This window comes from Bradysia coprophila, unplaced genomic scaffold (genome assembly GCF_014529535.1).
Source record: "Bradysia coprophila strain Holo2 unplaced genomic scaffold, BU_Bcop_v1 contig_358, whole genome shotgun sequence".
In the NCBI taxonomy this organism is placed as follows: Eukaryota; Metazoa; Arthropoda; class Insecta; order Diptera; family Sciaridae; genus Bradysia; species Bradysia coprophila.
In genome coordinates this window covers 3,590,366-3,611,034 of record NW_023503616.1, presented here as the reverse complement: position 1 = coordinate 3,611,034, position 20,669 = coordinate 3,590,366, and the positions used below count along the sequence as shown (strand labels likewise).

The 20,669-nt window shown below is 38.5% G+C and overlaps 3 protein-coding genes across 5 annotated transcripts; 2 read left to right on the top strand and 1 right to left on the bottom strand.

The window, feature by feature from the left end:
- Window positions 1-2,264: 2,264 nt before the first annotated feature.
- Window positions 2,265-7,673, top strand: LOC119081256 (condensin complex subunit 1). Its single transcript, XM_037189993.1, has 11 exons — window positions 2,265-2,511; window positions 2,578-3,037; window positions 3,101-3,491; window positions 3,566-4,064; window positions 4,118-4,256; window positions 4,319-4,400; window positions 4,462-4,757; window positions 4,830-5,051; window positions 5,466-6,102; window positions 6,160-7,366; window positions 7,430-7,673. The coding sequence occupies exons 1-11, from the start codon at window positions 2,397-2,399 to the stop codon at window positions 7,480-7,482; spliced, it is 4,101 nt and encodes a 1,366-aa protein (XP_037045888.1). The 5' UTR covers window positions 2,265-2,396; the 3' UTR covers window positions 7,483-7,673.
- A 1,874-nt stretch (window positions 7,674-9,547) lies between these two features.
- On the bottom strand, window positions 9,548-17,347 carry LOC119081255 (germinal-center associated nuclear protein). 3 transcript variants are annotated; one of them, XM_037189991.1, is made up of 6 exons: window positions 17,216-17,347; window positions 16,812-17,156; window positions 16,387-16,740; window positions 16,128-16,323; window positions 15,643-15,683; window positions 9,548-9,699 (listed from the first exon to the last, which is right to left on the bottom strand). In XM_037189991.1, exons 1-6 carry the CDS (start codon window positions 17,278-17,280, stop codon window positions 9,663-9,665), a joined length of 1,038 nt encoding a protein of 345 aa, XP_037045886.1. In that variant the 5' UTR covers window positions 17,281-17,347; the 3' UTR covers window positions 9,548-9,662. The 3 variants fall into 3 exon arrangements, with proteins under 3 accessions (XP_037045886.1, XP_037045887.1, XP_037045885.1); XM_037189992.1 differs by having other exon boundaries at window positions 9,548-9,705; window positions 15,649-15,683; XM_037189990.1 differs by lacking the exon at window positions 9,548-9,699 and having other exon boundaries at window positions 15,491-15,683.
- A 254-nt stretch (window positions 17,348-17,601) lies between these two features.
- Window positions 17,602-20,176, top strand: LOC119081254 (deoxynucleotidyltransferase terminal-interacting protein 1). The gene is made up of 5 exons (XM_037189989.1): window positions 17,602-17,885; window positions 18,725-18,913; window positions 18,972-19,040; window positions 19,112-19,261; window positions 19,317-20,176. The coding sequence occupies exons 1-5, from the start codon at window positions 17,748-17,750 to the stop codon at window positions 20,031-20,033; spliced, it is 1,263 nt and encodes a 420-aa protein (XP_037045884.1). The 5' UTR covers window positions 17,602-17,747; the 3' UTR covers window positions 20,034-20,176.
- The last annotated feature ends 493 nt before the right edge of the window (window positions 20,177-20,669 follow it).

Here is a 20,669-nt window from a genome sequence, read left to right as displayed (position 1 = left end):
GCCGAAGTGCTTAAAGCTCTGCAGAGCCTTGATGTTAATAAGGGTGATGGTCCAGATGACGTTTCGCCGCTTCTGATAGAAAGTTGTGCTGCCTCGCTGTTTTCACCTCTGCATCGGATTTTCAACTTGTCTCTTAGTTCTCGTACGTTTCCTTCTCTGTGGAAATCTTCTTATTTGACGCCGGTTCATAAGAACGGTTCTAGGAGAGACGTTTCCAACTACAGAGGTATTGCGATACTGACTACTCTGGGAAAGCTGTTTGAGTCGTTGGTGTGTAGACGGATGGTAGATGACCTGGGTGATAAAATTTCTGTGAAACAACACGGCTTTCTGAAGGGGCGCTCCACTACCACCAATCTTTTAGAGTTTGTGACCAGTGCACTTCGTGCCGTTGAGTCTAAGTCCCAGGTTGATGTAGCATACACTGATATTCAGAAGGCATTCGACCAGGTTCGTCACAGCTACCTTCTTCGGAAACTTAGTGAGTTGGGCGTACAGCCGTGTTTGTTGGACTGGATTGAGTCCTACCTCCGTCGCCGGGTTCAATTTGTCAAAGTCATGGGCCACTTATCTAAGTCGTTTGAAGTCACGTCAGGCCTTCCTCAGGGTAGCCATCTTGGGCCTCTTCTGTTCATTTTGTATTTTAATGATGTTACGAATGTTCTCGTAAGAGCTGACTGTGGACTGTTTGCCGACGATCTTAAGCTTTACCACGTCGTCAATGGTCTATCCGACGCTGTTGACCTTCAGAGTGACATTGATGCTTTTGCGAATTGGTGCCTTAGCAATCTTATGACTATTAATGTTTCCAAGTGTAAGGTTATGTCATTTTATCGGATTAAGAACCCAGTGGCTTTTGACTACTCAGTTGGTGATGTTGTTCTGACGAGGGTGTCTGAGATGACCGATCTTGGTGTGTTGCTGGATTCCCAGCTGACCTTTAAGCCCCACATTAGCGTGAAAGTTGCGAAGGCATATTCTATGCTGGGATTCTTAAAGAGAATATGTTCTGATTTCAAAGATGTGAAATGTTTGACGAGTCTCTATAATGCGCATGTCAGGTCTCATCTTGAATACGCTTCCGTGGTCTGGTCTCCTTCTGGTGTTGAGCTCAGCGACACCATTGAGTCTGTACAGAAGAGGTTTGTTTTGTATGCTCTAAGGCACTCGGTAAGGAGAAATCGGAACTATGAGCTTCCCCCGTATGACGAGCATCGGAGGGTTTTGTGTCTTGAGCGGCTGTCCACTAGGAGGAGGAACGCGCGTGTGTTTTTCTTGTATGATGTGCTGAAGGCCAGAGTGAACTCGCCGAAGTTGACTACGATATTTGATTCGTATCGTCATATGCCTGACCACCCGTACGGTTTGCGTCACTTTAATGTTTTTCGTCCTCCGCGCCATAGAACTCTTTATGGCTATCATGAGCCGATTGCTGAGGCATGTAGAGAATTTGAAAGATTTATAGACGTTTTTAGAACCAGTGATTCTCGTGAGATTTTTCGTTCCAGGGTGAAGTCCTCCTCACGATGAAGGATCGTTACTGGCTATTCTCGTCGTTGCAGCAACTCATGACACACAATTCATTCGTACTACAAGCATAAGGTGGATTGCAATTTTGACGGGTCGACTGGGTTGCTTCCACTTCCGGTTTGCTTCTTCGTGCTACATCACAGTTAATCGATGTTGGCACCGTAATGATTTTATCAGTCTGATTACTTGGTTTTGTAAATTCTGTAATCTTTTGATAAATAAAATGTTTCAAATCAAATCATAATTTTTCATAATTTCGTTGGCTTCGACGAATATTTTAAGTAAACCGTTGATTGTAACGTTAAAAAAACACAAAAAGCACATCTCCGCACAAAATTTGAATTAAATCACATCGAAATCACTGCAATTATTACACTTTTCACGACCGACACTAAATTTTTGTGTTGATGATTTGACCTTTCTAAAACAATACTCATGTTACGACTTTGACAACGATTTTCTTCGTTAAACCATGTTTGACTAAGTTCAGAGTGGATGTGATTTGGATGTGATATTGAGTGAGAAGTGCTATTTTCATAGATTTTCTTTTTGTAAAGTCTCTTCAATTTGACCGAAGAGCCTTACAGACTAATAGAACATGTCATTCGAATATAATATTTCAAATGAAAGGCGCTCTAAACCTGCGAACCTCGTTGGGCGATGGTGACGCCGTCTAACAATCAATTCTCTAATAAAAATCGTGTGAATGACAGTTTGTAGCCCTTGTAGCCAACACTATGAAAAATAAAAAAAATAACACCGCTGGTCGCTGGTATATTAATAATCTGTAAAATTGAATAACAAAACAAAAAAATAAGAAATATTTACCAAATCGAAAAGTTTGCCGATAAAAAAAAAGAACGAAAATGGATTTTTGCTTCGAAATACCGACAGGTTATTCAGACTTGCTAAATTCGAACGGAAATAATTATTTTGTGAGAAAAGTCCATGACGCTCGAGATTTAACGGATCTTTTGAAAGGTAAAAAAGTTGTTGATAACAATTTCATTTTTAAATTCTAAATCCTGAATGTTTGGTTCATCTTAGCGGCCCGAACATCGTTCATTACAAATGGACCATTCTACATATTCGATCATTTTGATACGTTCTACTCGCTGATAGATAAAGGTGAAGCAGAGAGTATTAGTGCGCCAAGCATACCCTTGCTGATCAAAGGAGTCGATCTGCTGTTCAGCACCATTGATAAATTGGGACAGTTACTCACAACCTTTCTACAGAAAAATGAAGAAAACGAGCGAAATTCCTATCTGAATCTAGTGAAAATGGTTCTGTTTCTGAAAATCGAATTGATCAGAGTTATCGACAAACGTATCGACAAAGATGATCCAATTGGAGTGAAAAAAACGAACAAAAAGTCGACTGGAAATGAGATGAATTATGAGTGGGATGATAAGCGGTACAGAAGTATCACACAAATATACAATATCGTCCAATTGCCGATTGAAAATTTGTGGCACACGTCAATTCCGGAGGAAAATTTCGTTAAGTAAGTCATTGTGTCAATAACCCATCCGGTACGGTGTTGTGATTTATCTGCTGCATTTTTCAGCAAATTTTGTGAATTAGCGTACCAAACTTTGGAAACACCCTGGATTAAACAGAAGCGTGTCGAGTCGACAGTATTTCAGACATTCGGCATCGCAATCAAACGATACAATCATGCGTTGACATTTCCCGTGCGAATCATTCAGATTTTACGTGACAAAGAAATTGCAATTGTTCCGATTGCCAACGGAATTTGTTTGCTGAACGATGATTTCGGAATATCAACCATTTCTACAGTATTACTCAAGGATCTGGTGGAGACATTACAAGAGGCGAACAGTGATTCACAAATTGCCAAACATTTCAGTACTTTTTTGACTGAATTGGGATCGGTCGGTTCTAAGCTTTTAGTTCCGCATTTAGCTAAGTTGGCCGAAGATCTGCTCAACGTGGAGGTATGCAAATTATTGTCAGACAACGTGAAGTTGCTTCGAAAATTACTAAATTTGTTTGGAAATTTTGTTTTTAGTCCCATGTCGTACGGATCTGTGTTCTTCAATTAATGGGCGATGTAGTCACTGTTGAAATGGCATCCGAAGATTTATCCGAGGAATTGAAGGAGTCACGCGACGAATACCTCGAAGATCTGCTCAATCACGTCATGGACGTTTCCGCACATGTACGATCCAAGGTTCTACAAATTTTTACCCATATGAAAGGCGAGAATGCTGTTCCGTTGGCGTGGCATCAGCGAATATTTCAAGCAGCTGCAGATCGATTGGAAGATCGAACCAACACTGTCCGCAAAAGTTCTGTCCTGTTGATCAAGGCATTTTTGGAGACGAATCCATTTTCAAGCAAACTGTCGCAACAAGAACTCAAGGAGAAATACGAGAAGGAAAATGCAAAGTTTCTGGAATTGCGTGAAAAAATGGTTGAAATGTCGAAAAAGCGTTTGGATATTGAAGCTGGGTGGGAGGAGCTGTCTTCGATACTGAAGCCGATTATCGAAGAGGTGCTTAGCCAAAGTGAGTCGTTGTCGTGCTTTCTATTCGGAATTTGCTAAACAAACAAAATTTAGGTACTCAAAATGAGCCCACTGATGAAAACATCGAAAATCATGTTCAACGTATCAACGACTTGATCAACGAGGAAAAATATCAAGAAGCTGTTTTGCTATTAAAGGTTGCTGATGCGAAAGCAGGAAACGCTGCTGAAAGGTAAAATTTCCCTTGTCGTATGCCTTCATCATTTTCATTGTGCATTCGTGGTTAAATTTCAGAATGGAAATGCCTTTCGAACAACAATGTGCCTATTATCTTGCACTTATCAACTCTTATCTGTTCGTTCCGATTGACGATTTCGTAAGTTTTATGGAGATGTTCCGTTAGCGACAGTGACTACAATTTTATTCCGAATCCACAGACCCAAGCGTACACTCTGCAAGATCAAGTCATGAAGTTCCTGGAAGATTCTATCGCATTCACGAATACGGTAGCCCATGTACTGCCGAAAATCGAGACGTTTTTGTACTCAAAGACACAAAGTGATGTATACGAAGCAATTGAGTTCTTTACCACAGCCTATCTGTTCGGCATTGAGAACACCGAATCGGGAATGATGAAGATGTTGCCTTTGGTTTGGTCGGGTGACGTTGAGAAGAAAGAAGCTGTAGCAAAGGCATTTAACAGAGTTCTTTTCGTCACTGATCAGCAAGGAAGGTAAAAGTTATTTCCAACGGACCAGTGAAATCCTCAAACATTTTTTTCAACTTTTTCGTTTTCGTTCGACAGAGCCCATTCCGTTAAGGTTGTGGACAACTTATGTGCTTTCCTGGCAAGAATTGATGCTGGACAAGTACAAGCCTTTTCGGTTTTGATGAAAGAATGGATCGAAATGGGTAACATAGACGCAGCTATCATTACTGTGCTATTTGAGAGGTTTACAAAGAAATTGGAAAATACGACGGAAAATCAGGCCCATTTATGCTTGCTGATTCTGGTAATGGCATCAAGGTAATATAACTTTTCTTTGTCAATTTTATATGAGGTTCGGAACAGGCCAGGCTTTAGTTTAGGTTTGATTTTGACCTAACTAGATCTAGTGCACAGTAATACTTAGCTTGTAAACCAGAAATTCATGATTCAATAGTTTTTCAACCCCAATTCGAGCCCACAATAAATCTGAAATTGACGGAAAAATTCAGGTTTAAGGTCAGGTCAAAGTTTGCCTGTTGCGAACCTTTTACAGATGGCATACTCATCTACTACTTCATTGAGCTAAGAATGTTCTACAGATTGAAAGAAAATATTTTAATTCATTTGTTAAACGCACATTTTGCAATATTAGTCAAAGAGCAGCAAGACAGCATCGCTTATTTGCAGTGTTGTCGATAACAGATGATTCAAAACTTTATTCCTACTTTTCAGTGGAAAATCGCAGATCGCCCGATCGAATATCGACACCATTCAGATGATCGGTTTTGGTGACCGCGGCCTGCACGATCCACGATATTATTCGTCTTGCTTAAAGTTTCTTATGCACACCATCGAACAGAATTCATCCAAGTATTACAAACGTCTCGATATGGACCATCAAATGGTAACGGAAGCGGCTGACATGTTTAAGAAAATATTTTTCTTTCCGAAACTGGAAAGTTTCGACGACGTTGGGTCATCGTTTTTTCAATTCATTTACAAAATGAGCCAGCAACCAGATACGGTGTGTCAGGCGATATTAACGGAGTTGTCGCAAAAAGTGCTGCAGATTTCTGACAAAATCAAGTCAACTGACACAGACTCTCAATCTGTAATAAGCAATGGAGTGTTCAAAGTACCGACGTTTATCTTGACTCGGTTAATTTTTTGCTACGGTCTCGTTGTAATGAACGAGGTCAGCTTTCTCGACATCGACGTTTACAACAATATGAAATATCGCCAGGAATTGATGGAGGAAAAGAAGAGTCAGAATAATAAGAACAAAAGCAAACGATCCAGCAACTTGAATACGTCAGCCAGAGACGCTTTGAAGAGATTATCCGATTCCGCTGCGGAACCACAGCAGGAGGTAAAATATTGTTTCTTATGTGTAAATAGGCGTCACATCTGAATTCCTTATTTCTAGCCGGACGACATGTTAGTTGGAGCATCGGCTGAGGATTCCATAGCTGAACTAATCACTGCTGTCTGTGAAGATGAATTGTTGTATTCTACGCACGGAATGCTGAAAAAATTCGTCCCAGTAATCGTTGAAGTACTTAAACATCCAGGCAAATACCAAGATAATGAACTTCAACAAGCGGCTTGCCTGTCAATGATTCGATTCATGTCGGCTTCGTCGAAATTCTGCTCGTCGAACCTTCAGTTTCTCATGAACATTTTGAATCAAACGAAAAATATCAAAATGAAATGCAACATCATCATTGGCCTATCCGATTTTACGTTCAGATTCCCCAACGTTATCGCACCCTGGATCGCGCATTTCTATTCGACGCTGAACGACAAAAACGATGAATTGCGATTGACCGCTGTAAAAGTTCTTTCGTACCTAATTCTACACGAAATGATACGTGTCAAGGGGCAAATATCGGCCCTAGCTATGTGCATTGTTGATTCGAATGACGAAATCAAAAATAGCACGCAGCAGTTTTTCAGAGAAATTGCTAACAAATCGAACATACTGTACAATGTACTGCCAGACATTATATCACGGCTGAGCGATCCGAACTCCGAGGTTGAGGAGGAAAAGTACCGAATCATCATGAAGTACATCATTGGATTAATAAACAAAGATAAACAAGTGGAGAGCTTGGTGGAAAAACTGTGTCTTCGATTCAAAGTAACAAAAGAGGAACGACAGTGGCGTGACATTGGATACTGTTTGTCGTTGCTGAACTATACGGAGAAGACCATCAAAAAGCTGATGGAAAACATTCCTTGCTTCAAGGATAAAGTCCAAATCGATGAGGTGTATGATTGCTTCAAATCGATCATCAGCAGCACATTAAAGTTTGCAAAGCCGGAAGTGAAATCCGTCACTTTGGAATTTCAAAAACGCATCGAAGCCTGTTTCACAATCAACGATGGGGATCAACAAGGTTCTATCGATGACGAAGATGAACGAGCCGCGATGCCGCCACCCAAAGCCATACCGGGTCGACGTGGGAAAAAGGTGCCTGCGAAGAAGAGAAATACAAATGCAGCCGCTGCTAATTCCGATTCAGATGACAATGAAGACGAACGACCGGCAAGAGGTCGTAGTTCTGGACGCCCACAGAGAACTCCAGCACGAGCGGCCAAATCTAAAGTTGTCGAAAGCGAGAGTAGTTCCGGTATGTATTTACTAACCAATCCGTAACAATAGTTTCTAGACCTATTTTTGTTTTCGTTTACAGATGAAGACGAAGACGAACGACCTCCGAAACGCAACAGACGAAATAGAAAATAAAAATGAGGCGACTCGCCGTTGTATATATTTAAATGTACTGTTTGTGTTGTGTAGGTTGAAGTGTTTGGAAGTAATAATGAAATAATTTTCCTTTTCTTGTATGTATAACTATACCAGTACCTTATGAAATATGGCTTAATTTATCAAAGTCTAAAATGTAAATTGAGAAAATCCAATAAATTGTCTAAGAAATTTTGCTGTGTTGTAATCATCTGTTATCAACAACAACAAGAACTACTACGACAAATTTGACCTATATGGCTAAAACGGTCTTATACAGCAAACCTTCAGCTAAAACAAAAGAAGTAAAAGATCTGCCATCAGACGCTAGACGATAAAAAGTGGTAACAGATTTTGGAAGTGGTGAATTATTCCAACGGAGTGATATGACACCAAATATACTTAAGATCACCTGATTTGCAACAATTTTTTTTTCGGTATAACGCTCTCATGATTTTTCGTAAGAATAAGACTGACGTCCTCTATTCATTCGTTCGTTTGATTTTTATAATAGGATTTCTGGCACCCTTTCATTCCATCCTCGACTGATTTTCTAGTAAAAAATTTCTCGCCAGGTCGAACTGCCTGGTTTGTGTTTATGTAGTCCATTTACCTAGAGCAATGTGATTCAAAATCATTTTCATTAGTTGAATCACTCATAAAGTCATATATTGCAAATTTTTTTAAACGGTCCAATTCGAAAAAGTTTTGTTCTACGACTTTCATTTTTGAGCCCTAAAAAATTACCCTAACAATACCTAGTGTACATCTCGGGCGTCACACATCGTAGAACATCCAATTTGGTGTCAAAATTAAGGTATACTGAATTCAAATGACGAATGAAATTTAAAAATAAAATTTTTTATTGAAGGCCCTGCCCTACCAGAGAGCTAAACATTTTCCGGATTTTCCGGTGCGATATGCACTAGGTCCACCCTCGTTGAGGCTTCTTCTCAGACTCAAAAATTAAAGTCATAGAACAAATGTTTTTCGTATCGGTTAAGAGTGAATTCGCCAAAACTTCGAACAGTCGGGATTCACGCCGACGGCGATCCAATCGATTCAATTCTGAGAATATCGTGGAACAACTTTTTTCCCGAAAATTTTTTGTTGGGTTGTCATGGCACTTAGAAACCTTTTCTCCAAAGTGGTCGCGAAAATCGTTTTTTATCCAACATGCGAGGTGTGAATAATGTCAAATTGTGCACGTTTATGAAGGTCAATGAGCTGAATATTATTGACCAACAAACGCCGATGTTCGGCCCACCCAGCCGACGCAACAAGTGAAAAACTTCGAAAAACCCGAAATTTTTGAAAGGCTCTGGGCGACTGGGAAAGTTAGTAGCAGGAAGCTCTAACCTGGACTTTTATAGCTTACCTCAAGCTCTATCCACTGACACCCCACTCGACCATACCCAAGGTCCCAGATATGAATGGAGTTGATTTTTCACAATGTATGTCAACCCATCAAATTTTGGAGAATCATCGAATTTGTAAGTTCCCCAAATAACGTTTTTTCGAACGAATTCTATTATTTATAGGATTTACGAGATAATAGTTAGTAAAACTAACTTGATACAGCCTTAAGGCGTCTCATAGATTTTTTTTTGTAAAGGACAGACTGACGAAACGAACCAAAAATTCTAAAATTTTACTCCATGAATTATTTGAAAATAGTAAGTCGACCTAAAAATTGTTCTCCTGATCTACCCGATAATCTGTCCTATCAATTCTGTCTAACCAAAATACGTGAATTATAGAAATTGGAATTTCTCGATACATTGCATCCAGGCACTGTATCCACTTATATTGACAACTGATTTTTTTTTTACATATGTGAGTTGGTGAAACAGGAACTAATCAAGAAAACAATTTTGATTCCACGATGTGGGATATGCACTAGGTTCACCCTCGTTAAGGCTTCTTCTCAACTCAAAAATTAAAGTCGTAGAACAAATGTTTTTGGTATCGGTTAATGTAATAATATTTCGCAGTGAAACCGTGGCTTTTTCAAAGTGGAAACAACAATACATCGGCCACAAGGCGATCAAAAGGGAAGATAAACGATGGTTGTAAAATGCATTTTATTCATATTTATCGTAGTTCAAACAAAAGTTCAAAAATCTAATTCTAAATAAGTAGAACACGGTGATAACCAGATCTTGCATAATTTCGTTGTATCAATGAAGCAGAAGGACATCTGAAATTCGAATTGGTGTTAGCCCTCTGGGTAAAAGGGCCGATTGCATTGCACGTATAGTGTGCGTAATTGTACGTATGCTCTGCACGTTTGATGCACTAAGAGTACACAGAACGCGCGCACAATGTGTACAAAATAAACATCAAATTTGCACGATAAATACTGTATTTCTCAACGTTATTTGTATGCAAAGTGCATGAAAAATGCGTATACTACGCATTTTCTGTGCATGATTAGTTACAATCTTACCTAGTTATAGTTCGGCCATTGGAAACTTCAGAAATGAATAAATCAGAACTCATCAATGAATTCAAGCTGTGTTTGTCAAAGCGATGTGTGTTAACAAAAGTTTATTTAAATATTATTTGAACGATCCATTTACAGTTAGTTGTTTCTGCTAAAACTTTTCCCATCTTCGACATACATAGGATAAAACGCGCTGGAATCATCAATGCTCAGCTGCCAAAACTTTCCATCAATATCCAAAACGCTAAATATTATGGACTCACCAAATTGTGATTGGCTCTTAAAAATGTTGAATCGGGTTGTATCGATCTGGGTGAATACTGAAGTTCGTTTTTTAAATGGCTTCCCGATGAGCTCCACGTTGTTCCCATTTTTTATAATGGAAACGAGCTTGACTGCTTCTCCGGACTTTAACAACACATAATTTTGGCCAATCTGCTTGACTCTGAAGCTTAAATCAAAATATTTTAGCCTGCCATAAGTGCCATCTTCTTGTAGATCAAATATTTCGATTTCGTTTGTTCGGCTTGTGATGTTATGTTCAGGAGCATTATAAATTTCAATAATTCGGTTCGTTACTTGAGTTAACGGCATAACGTTTCCTTTAAGTTGAGTCTTCACCGTGCAATTATAACTCTCATACTCGAAAGTAGAAAAGTTGTCCCAGGGTCCGTATAACTCAACAAATTTCTTCATGTGACATGGCGAATGCACCACGTAAGTAACGTGGCATGGATGATATATTGCTGCAAATTCCACGATGAACATTCGCATCAACATATCTGCCTCCTTGTAATATTTATCGAAGCGCTTGTGGGTAAATATTATAGACGCGATATGCAACTTTAATAAGTTGTAAAATATTTCCTCTTCAACTATTCCTTTCAATAAAAGCGGTCCTACGTACAACAAATATTGCCGAAATTCTGTTCCTTTCATAAGTCCAATGTTGTCAATGAATGATCGTAAATTTCGCTGAAATTCCACCGGCTGTGTTTTTCTGAACTTTTCAATGCGGTCGTTGATTTCAATGTAACTGGCTGAACTGAGAGTCATAGGTGCATCGCGGAGAAATTTCAATATCCACTGCACTACACCTAATAAAACACAATGCAAATAGTCTGGAGGAAATGAATCGATCATATCGATTGGCAACATTTCCAACACCGATTCCTTGTGGTGATAATCATCGTAAATCCGATCCCGAAAGTCGGCATCAGTCCGTAATGGTGCATCTAAGTCCAAAAATGCAATTCTGTGATGAATATTGTCTCCTTCGGTAGTGCAGATATCGCATCCAAAATAGCCCGTAACAGCTTTGATTGCTTTGCATGAGGTTCGGGCGGGAGCATCCAGAACAAAATTTAATATTTTGGGTTTCATTACAGCTGAATCGTACACAAATCCATTTTCAATGACGTCATTAAGTTCCATCACAAACGGCCACAAAAAATCATTGAAATCTTCTGCCTTTTTCTTTCCATAATAAACACCGATCACTTTAGGGAACAGGCGCCTAAAGGTAGTTCTTCGAATGTTCATCATCAATATCCAGAATCCATCTTTTGTACTTCGAGTAATTTGTAAGCCATCGATGAAGAATTGCATCAGAATAATATTAGATTTTAAAGGTCCAGCTTCCTTTATCAACCGATACAAAGCTTTACGTATACCAAGATGTATGTACGATCCCGGATAAATGATTTTTGCGATTGGGTTTCTGGGTGTCTTAAGAAGAGTGCGATAATCCGAAGGAATGTCCAATTTAAACTTCAATTTCAAATAACGCAGCAAATAATTTGAAGCCTTCCTTTTTGCACCAGTTGCGGTTATCCACCATGCCATAAATTCGGATGGAGAGAGATCAATATAGTCTGGAACTGCACGACTCCTTTTATTTCTGCTTATTATAATGTCCAAATTTCGTGAAATTGGAACTCTTGATATTTGCCGCGTTTGAAAAATATTTCTTTTCGCAGTTCGCAATAAATTTTGCGTCGTTCTTTTCTTGATAGGAGACATTTTTTAAGAAAAAATGCTTGACTTCATATATCTCAAAGGCGACTGCTCTTTCAACATATTTTTTTACGCTATAATAGACTTGGAAACTGTTCTCGTCAATCTCGCAAAAATCAGTGATGGCACTGCCGTCTTTTGAGATACGAAATTTAAAAATTTTAAAAACAAAATCATTTGTGAGGAAATTTAAATCCATGAAAATATTGTTCGTGTGAGAAGACCGACTCGACAACAGCGTCAATCATTGACTGTCCTATGAAGTAGTGCTCAAATTTACAATCTTTTTCAGAACAGTGAATTACTTTGACGATTTTATGTACACACTAATCATAGCCAACCTCACAATAGCGGAATTTTGGTTTACCCCTAATGGTTCTATTTTTCTTGACTTCGAATAACATTTCTCTGTAACTAAAACTGTTTAATTCACTCTTTACAAAGTTGGCTGTGTTTAGTTTACACACAAAATTGTAGAATACGATCGCACCACCAGTGGTCAAATTTTTGATCTATAAGACTGGGTTGTTTTACTCGTCAAATAATATGTTTTCTACATTACTCGAACATCATTTGTACCGTGCGCGTAGAAAGCAATATGCAGGGCTTTGGAATTGTTTTCTTACATTGAAATGTATATATTCGGTCACATTACGATGTGTCATGATGACATTGAATGAGTGTTGAATTTTCATTAGTTTAAAAATTTTATTAAAAGCAAGTATAAGGTTTTTTAAGTAAGAGACAAATTTCATTTTGAGAAACAAAGAAATATCAATCTGGATAAAGTGAATTCATAAACTAACGTGATCTTCAAAAGTTACGTTCAAAGCAGCTAACAGATGATAAAGTGAATCGATAAACTAACGTGATTTTCAAAAATTATTGTCTATGTCGCTAACAGATGCTGAAATGCGTCCATAAACTAGCATGATTTACAAAAGTTATTGTCTATGTCGTTAACAGATGATCAAGTGAATCGATAAACAAAAAAAACACCACTAACTGAACATAATAAAAATATCGGTGAAAAGAGAAAACAAAAAGACCCGGTTGCAACGAATGTGAAACTATAGAAATTGACGTGTTACGGTAAAAATTATTTTCGCTTTGGTTTCGTCTCTCTGTATTGCTGTTTGGATCGTCCCCAGACTATTCTTAGCGCGGTGTGTGCATCGTTTGTTGTAATCGACTTCTTGGCGTTCCGGTAACCAGCCTTCATGACGTCTACCAAGAAAAGGTACACCTGTCTATAGTCTTCGTACAGTGTATCACCTTCTCCATTTTCTTTCAGCGTGAGCTTGCTTCTCACACGCAACGTTACGAATCTTTTGAGATATTTAGAAATTGTGGCAGTGTCTGAGGCGTTTTTGGACGGGCAACAGAACTCCTTTTCGTGATGCAACTGGAGTGAGATTTAGTGAATTATACCAAAATGAAAGACCAAGAACCAAGAAAATAAAGCTGAACTTACGAAATATGCTTCGAATTCCTTGTTTTTAAGTTTCTTGTTGATGCGGCTCAGCTCTTTTGTCGATTCTATTGGAAGTTCTGGTATATCAAACCGTTGATTGTTGAGATCTTCATCCCGATTAGCCTCACCATGTCCATTCAAATCACCAACCAATATAAGAACTTTGTTTACAGTTACTTCCATTCTTTGAAGACGCCGGTCGTAACACTTGAGTTGCTCATGGTTTTGTCGAATAGTCTCGTTCATCTTCGTAACGATTTTTTTTAAATCACGAATCGTCGACTCTGCGCCGGAGATATCAATATTTTGTTGCAGAGAAGAATCACTACCAACAACGCGATCGTTCGAAATATTATACGACTGATGATGTTTTGATAAACGGTGCGAAAGAAGATTGTTATGCGTAATCGGCGAATCGCGAAGATCGATCATTGAACGTTTTGATTGGTTATATCGAAAACGTTCGTCTGGTGATTTTTCGCGATGAACGTCTGGACGATTGAAATAGTACGATCTTGATGCCGAACGGGACTCAAAACGATCTGATTTCGTAGGCGACAAGCTCAACCGTGACTGAAGCCGAGTAGAGTCTCGGGATTTTGCAGGTTGTGGCTGGAGTTTTTCAGTTGACTTGATGAGATTTGTATCAGACTTAGTTGAATTACGGTTCCGCACCTCCGAGTTTTTGTTTCGAGCAGCTGAGAAAGACGGACCAGCAAATTTATTTGCCTGAATTGAAGGAGAACGGCTGCCAGAACGATTTCTTTGAGAAGCACTGGATGATGATCCGTTTGATGATGATCCGTTTGATGATGATCGGCTCGACCGTAATCTCTTAGAGCAGGATACAGAGTTTTTGCCTGAACCGCTTGAAGAAGAACGTGGTCTCGTACGGCCGGATGTATCGCTCCGCTTGTTTTTCGACATTTTTAAGTTTTGGTTTCGTGCTGCTGAAAGAATCTGGTCAGTAGATCGACTTGACTGAATTGAAGGAGACCGGCCGTTTCTCTTTGAGCCAGAACGACTTTGTTGAGAAGCACTGGATGATGATCCGTTTGATGAGGATCGACTCGAGCGTGATCTCTTCGAACTAGATGCGGAACTTTTGCCTGAACTGCTTGTCGAAGAACGACGACTTGTACGTGTGGACATGTCGCTTCGCTTGTTTTTTGATCCGGATACAGGGCTTTCGCGTGAACCGCTTGAAGAAGAACGACGACTGGAACGTGACAAATTTAAACTGGGAACACCTGCTCGTGGTGAACGACTCAAGCGTGGCTCACTTGAACAAGATACCTTGTCATTCCGTGTAGTAGCTTGCACAGAATTTTGAGCATCTACTTGTGCCAGATCGTCAGCAATCAAACCCTCATCAATCAATTCAATTATTTGCGGTGTAACGTTTCCACTCAAACTTTCACTAGAATTGCCGTTTTGTACGTTACATTCAGTGGTCGGCTTAACGATTTTTTGCCGTTTGTTTTGTGTCTTCTTTTTGGTATCATCTCTTTTATCAGACTCGCCGAAGATTTGCTCAATGGTACCATCATTTTGTTGCAACAATGCCAAAACAGGATGTTCGCGTCGGTACTCTGCAGCCGTAATGTGTTCATCAGCACTGCTCGTATTATATTTCTGGCTGCATTTTTCTTTGACAACATTGAATCCGCTTTTGTACGTCACTGCAATTCGTATTTTGGCTCACCGTAAAAACGATAAAATTTTCAGAATTATTAAAATACTTACGGTGGCCTTCACTAACGGCTGTGCATTCATGTATGTTCCAAGTGTCGTCAGGTTTCTCACAATTTATTGCACGAATAGTAAAAGATTTACCAGTCGATGGTGGCCAGAAACAAGAACTTTTGGTTTCATCCACAAACCAACGATCAGGAATACATTCAAACAATTTTCGCAAAAGGTCTTCATCATGAATCCGTATGACAGTGTACTTATGGATTGTGTAACTCGGATTTGATTTTTGTGGAAGCTTTTTCGGCATTTTGTTTACTTTAGATAAGAAGACTTGCTAACACCATGCGTAGTAAACACAAACTAGTTATCTTTGGTGAAAGACATATTTAGGCCTACTACGACTATATAATTCATTTATTTTATCAATCATAATATCGCTCAGTCTGTGCACTTTCTATGTGTTCATACTTAAGTGCATTTTCTGTGTGCTACAAAAATTATACGTAGAAGTGAACGTAATTGGCCAGAGGGTAGCATAGCATCTGCAAACGTTTCATGACGCGGTGGTATCTGAAAAATAGAACAAAATATTATTAAACAAAATACAATATGCTACGTCAAAGAACAAGACAGCAATATGTTATTTAATCAATGGACTTCTCAGTTTGACATGTCGAATAATTGTATTCTCACCTGTACACCACAAATTGAACCAGCAAAAAGATTTCTAAAATTCATGTAAATCGACACTATCATTGTCGTCGAGCTCAGACAGAAATACAGACGTGGAGTAATTGAGGGACTGGGCGAATGTTTTACCCTCTCTAGCAAATTAACTACATTTTATTGCGACGTAAAATTAGAAATTAGTCAACAGTGCCTGATTCTACAAACAAAGGAGTAAGGTGACAGGGTCACAACGAAGTTTGTTTGCTGGAGAGGGTATTGCTTAAACATATGTATGTCTCACGACCATTTCTTTAGATAGAGGACTTTATCAGCTCTTCAACTTACCACATCCTTCGTTTGGTCGAAAGTCAATTTATTGAATTTGATCTGTCTCGCGTTCAAATTGACTTCAATGTTATAATATTGGCAGTCGGAGAGCAAAGTTTGCACGTTATCATAAATTAATATATTGGCTAACCAAGCGCCCGGCACCGTCAACATTTTACTGTGGTACGCAGAAGAGAATCGCAATAGAAGTTCTCTGAAAATAGGCGCAGTTCTTACATAGACAGCTGTCGCAGCAAATCAATTATCCAATATTTACCGTCTAATTTTCTGAAGCGTTAGCATTGCAACGCCACATAGAATTGGAGGTAACTGTTTAACTGCTCTGATGGAATTGTGGAGATTGCCACTGGCGTAGTGTAACGACATTGACAAACATTTATGGAATAATTCGCCTTGTACCGATGCACTCAATTGAAGTGCCCTGTTTAACGCTTCAACGTTCCCCAAATTGAACACAACGTACAGACATTCGAAAAATTCTCTATTTTGTAAATGGGTTCCGTGTTGTTGCTCGATCTCATCGTAACAACATAACAGTTTCTTAAGGCATTCCTGTAGGTGCTGATAACATATCTTCGGATCGAAGACATCGATTGATGATTGGCATAATCTGAAAGAGATGATAAACCGTAGATTGATTAAATTCTATCCTTGCACTGACGGCCTGAGAGAATGTCATACTTATAGCTACTATAACTCAAAAACATAACCATCGGTTCAATCAATTGAGCCGTTTGCACTTCATTCAGATTTTGTATCACAATTTCTTGGCGTACTGATCTGAGCCGATCGAAAATAAAATCGTATCTGTAGTGATACGGTTTTCTATTGTCCATTAAGATATATTCGAGCAGATATGCCACGGTACGTGATAACGAACCAACCGTACGAAGATCGGCTGCTTCTGGAGTTTGAATTCCTGCAGCTGATCTGCTGAAACACTTGACCGGTACTTTTTGCACAATGTGAGAATATTCCAAAGGTGGATACATCTCGAAGAAATGAAGTAACTTTTCGGTTGCGCGCCTGATAAGGAAATAATTTAGTTATTTTCTTGCTATAAATGCTACACCTATCTGGCATACATTTTTATCTCCTTTGGTGGACAGAAATCGTCGCAAGTTCCCTTTACAAAAGCGTTCAAATTCATTTTTTTGAAATAAACCTTAAAACGACTCTTTACTATTTACTCACAACAACAGAAACAAGAGCAACAAAATATGACATTTGGTAATATAGTCAGGTAGTATCCACCGCCGATGAAGATTATAATTTGAAATTCATTCGAACTATAATTTAGGTGACATCAAACGACGGTAGAATTTACCATTGACACATCTACATTTACAATTACTTTTGGGTAGATACAGCCCTTAGCTACAACAATTAATTTAGATTTTAGGTTTTCTTTAGAGTAATATTTTTGATGTTAACCATCCTGACTACAACACGAAAATCTTCATTGCCGATATTGGTATCGAATTTTCCGAGTAGACAACCATCAGGCGCTTTTCGGAGGATTAAATTTTTTCGTTCTAATTTACTGAATAAACAATCAGTGGTTGAGTGGTTTTAAGGTAACTTGAGGAAGAACGGGCCGTATTAGCATCTGCAACAATGGTAATACAAAGGAATTGGAAAACATCAACAAGTAGCACCGATAACGTTCAACAGTCTTCGTCGGAGTCCGATTCGAATAGTTCATGTCTAACATTGTCTACAACAAATTCACTAAATAACAATAATAAGACAACGGTTGGTATTTATTTTCAAATTCGAATACTGATAATGTTGTAGTGAATATGTTGGATTTGGAAGATTTGGAACAATTGATTTTAGGCACTTCTCGCTGACCGAAGTGAGAGCTCCCAAATAGATACATTTTTACATGCAGAGGCCAGAATTCCCTCAATTTCGTTCCTAAAGCATGTAAAATATATTTTTGATGAGCAATTAGATAGTGTGACATTGCATTTATATTATTGTCACCTCCTTGTCATACATTAAGGGTTTGGTTATAAGGTTTTTGAAACAGGATGCTCAGTCAGTACAAATGCCCCAACAAAGCATGAAAATAAAGAGAAGAACGATATCTATGGTCAAGTCAAATCGCGTTTTCGACCACGAAAATAAAATGAAAATCTAAACAGTCCAGCCTTTTCCTAGAGTACAAAGACACACCGTTTCGTCCGGTTGGTCGAAAAAATTACCTGGTTAACCAGAAAATTCCAATCATACTTATGTTAAAAAAAAAACCAAGACTCGAATGATATTGGGCACAAAGAGTACATGTAACATATACACTTCACAATAAATACAGATTAGGGGTCATTCAAATAGTGTACAAACTGTCTTGTGGGAAGAGGTAGTCCAATATTCGTATGCACAACAGGCCCACCCACGTATACTAACTAACTAAGTAGTTATCTGCTAGTCTGTAAGTCCGTAAAATCTCGTAAATAAGTTTTAGTCGAAAGACATATTTTTAGCATCCAAAACCGAAAGTCACGTTTTGAATATCACTATTGAATTGAGACCTTTGCCATCCAACACACAGCATTTCGACCATTAAAAAACCATTTCCTTCCATTTAGAAAATTATATCGAGCCCACAAATGGCTGAGAGCGTCCATAAAGCATTGAAAAGTCGATTCACTCCTGGACGATCTTATACCACCCAATCAAATTCGGACATTGCTATACGTTCCATGGAAATGATGAGAATCAATATACAAGATGAATTTGACCGAGAGATAAATGCGATAGTTAAAAAGTACATTGATGTAAGTGTGACTCACGATAATGTGAAATTTCGATTAATTGAGAAGGAATTATTCCTAGACATTCTTCAAACCAGCACTGAAAAATGTGAAAGAAAATTTGGGAGAAAATTCAGTATCAGTCGACTGTGTAAGCATTTCTGTGAATCATTTAATTTATCAGCTATCGAATCCATTCTGCTTTTATTGGTTCTATTGTAGCTTCAAAAAATGAGTTGCAGCTTATTGGAAAATGCAAAAATCCAATATTATTCACAGTCGTTGGCTCAAACGTCCATCAAAATAAAATCAGAAAATGTGGATATCGGGGGTCAATCCATTCAACATCAGCTTCTATCAATGAAACCTTCAGTAAATTGACTCGTTTACCATGTTGAAGATTTAATTTCATTCCATCGTATTACAGGAACCAGTTAAAAGGAAACTGCCTGAAGTTCACCATCAACAACGAGATAATCAAGAAAACATTGCTGAAAAAAAGGTGGCAGTACAACCTAGTATGCAACTGAAGCCTGTTGGTCGTACCAAACAAGTTTATTGGAATGTTTCCACTCTTAACACGGAAACTATTTTTGTTCTCGACTTCAAGGCAAACAGGGCGTTTGGTTTTGCACCCGAATTACACAAAGATCGTCTAGCCAGCAAACATCCAGAGTTGATACGCTACTTGCCAGATAATCAGGACAAGGATTGGATGATTCAACAAAAAATCTTATCACCGGCCAACAAGAACATTCGCTTTCTAATGCTAGTTTACGACGAAGTAATTAAAATATCTCAATCGGAAGAATATCGAAACAAGCCACAAGTCAAAATCAATGACCTGGAAGGCTTCAAAGTTCCCGATTTCATACTGCAAAAGATGAAAATATTTTTCACTGAATTGAGTCTTCGGAGTCAAAGTTTTCTGGTAAATTCTCAATTTGTGACAAATGTAACTAGTACGTCTACCGGCAATACAACGCAACATCAGGGCATAAATCAGATTGCAAGACCGAGAACATCATCATCATTGAGTTCATCGCATGCCACTTTATCTGCGTTGTTATCCAGTTCGTCAGAGATTGTTGGAGTCAGTGGGATATCGAATTCTTGTAACGACAACAACGACGCCAAGGAATAAAATACTCTTTGACTATTTTACTACAATATCAGCATCTTCAGTCAATTTTGGATTGTGAGTGTCACTATATGGTTGGTTGGTTAAAAATTATTATTAAATGTTGTTCATTTAGCGAAATAGAATAAAGAAATAAAAAGAAAAAGTCGACCAAGTATTCATCTGATTGTTTGTTTTCACATCAACCGAGACTTAGCCTCTTTTAACCTTTGAAAACTGCTAGTCATCTATTATCGTCACTGATGACAAAAATAAGCAATGAGCTCTGGCTAATGTTATTCTCTTATTATAGCAAACGCATGTTAACTTTTATGAAAGAGGTAAATGTATGGAGGTGACGCTTTAATGAAGTTTTTGATCGAAATTGAAATTTTTTAAATAATTCGATTACACTGTTGGACTGCATTGTTTTTAGGTTCAAATTTTTTTTGCACCGAATTTCGTTCTATTTACATCACAAGACTCCTTTCAGACCTAATACGAAGTTAATTCCTTTCCCATCTCTTCTTAACTTTCGTATCCCTCTCCCCCTTTACCTCGGATAAGGTTTTATGGACGACCCCATATCGCAATGCGTCTTTTACTACGATTGAACTCTTTCTTCTACTTGACTTACAATTCTGTATCATCCGTTCTTGT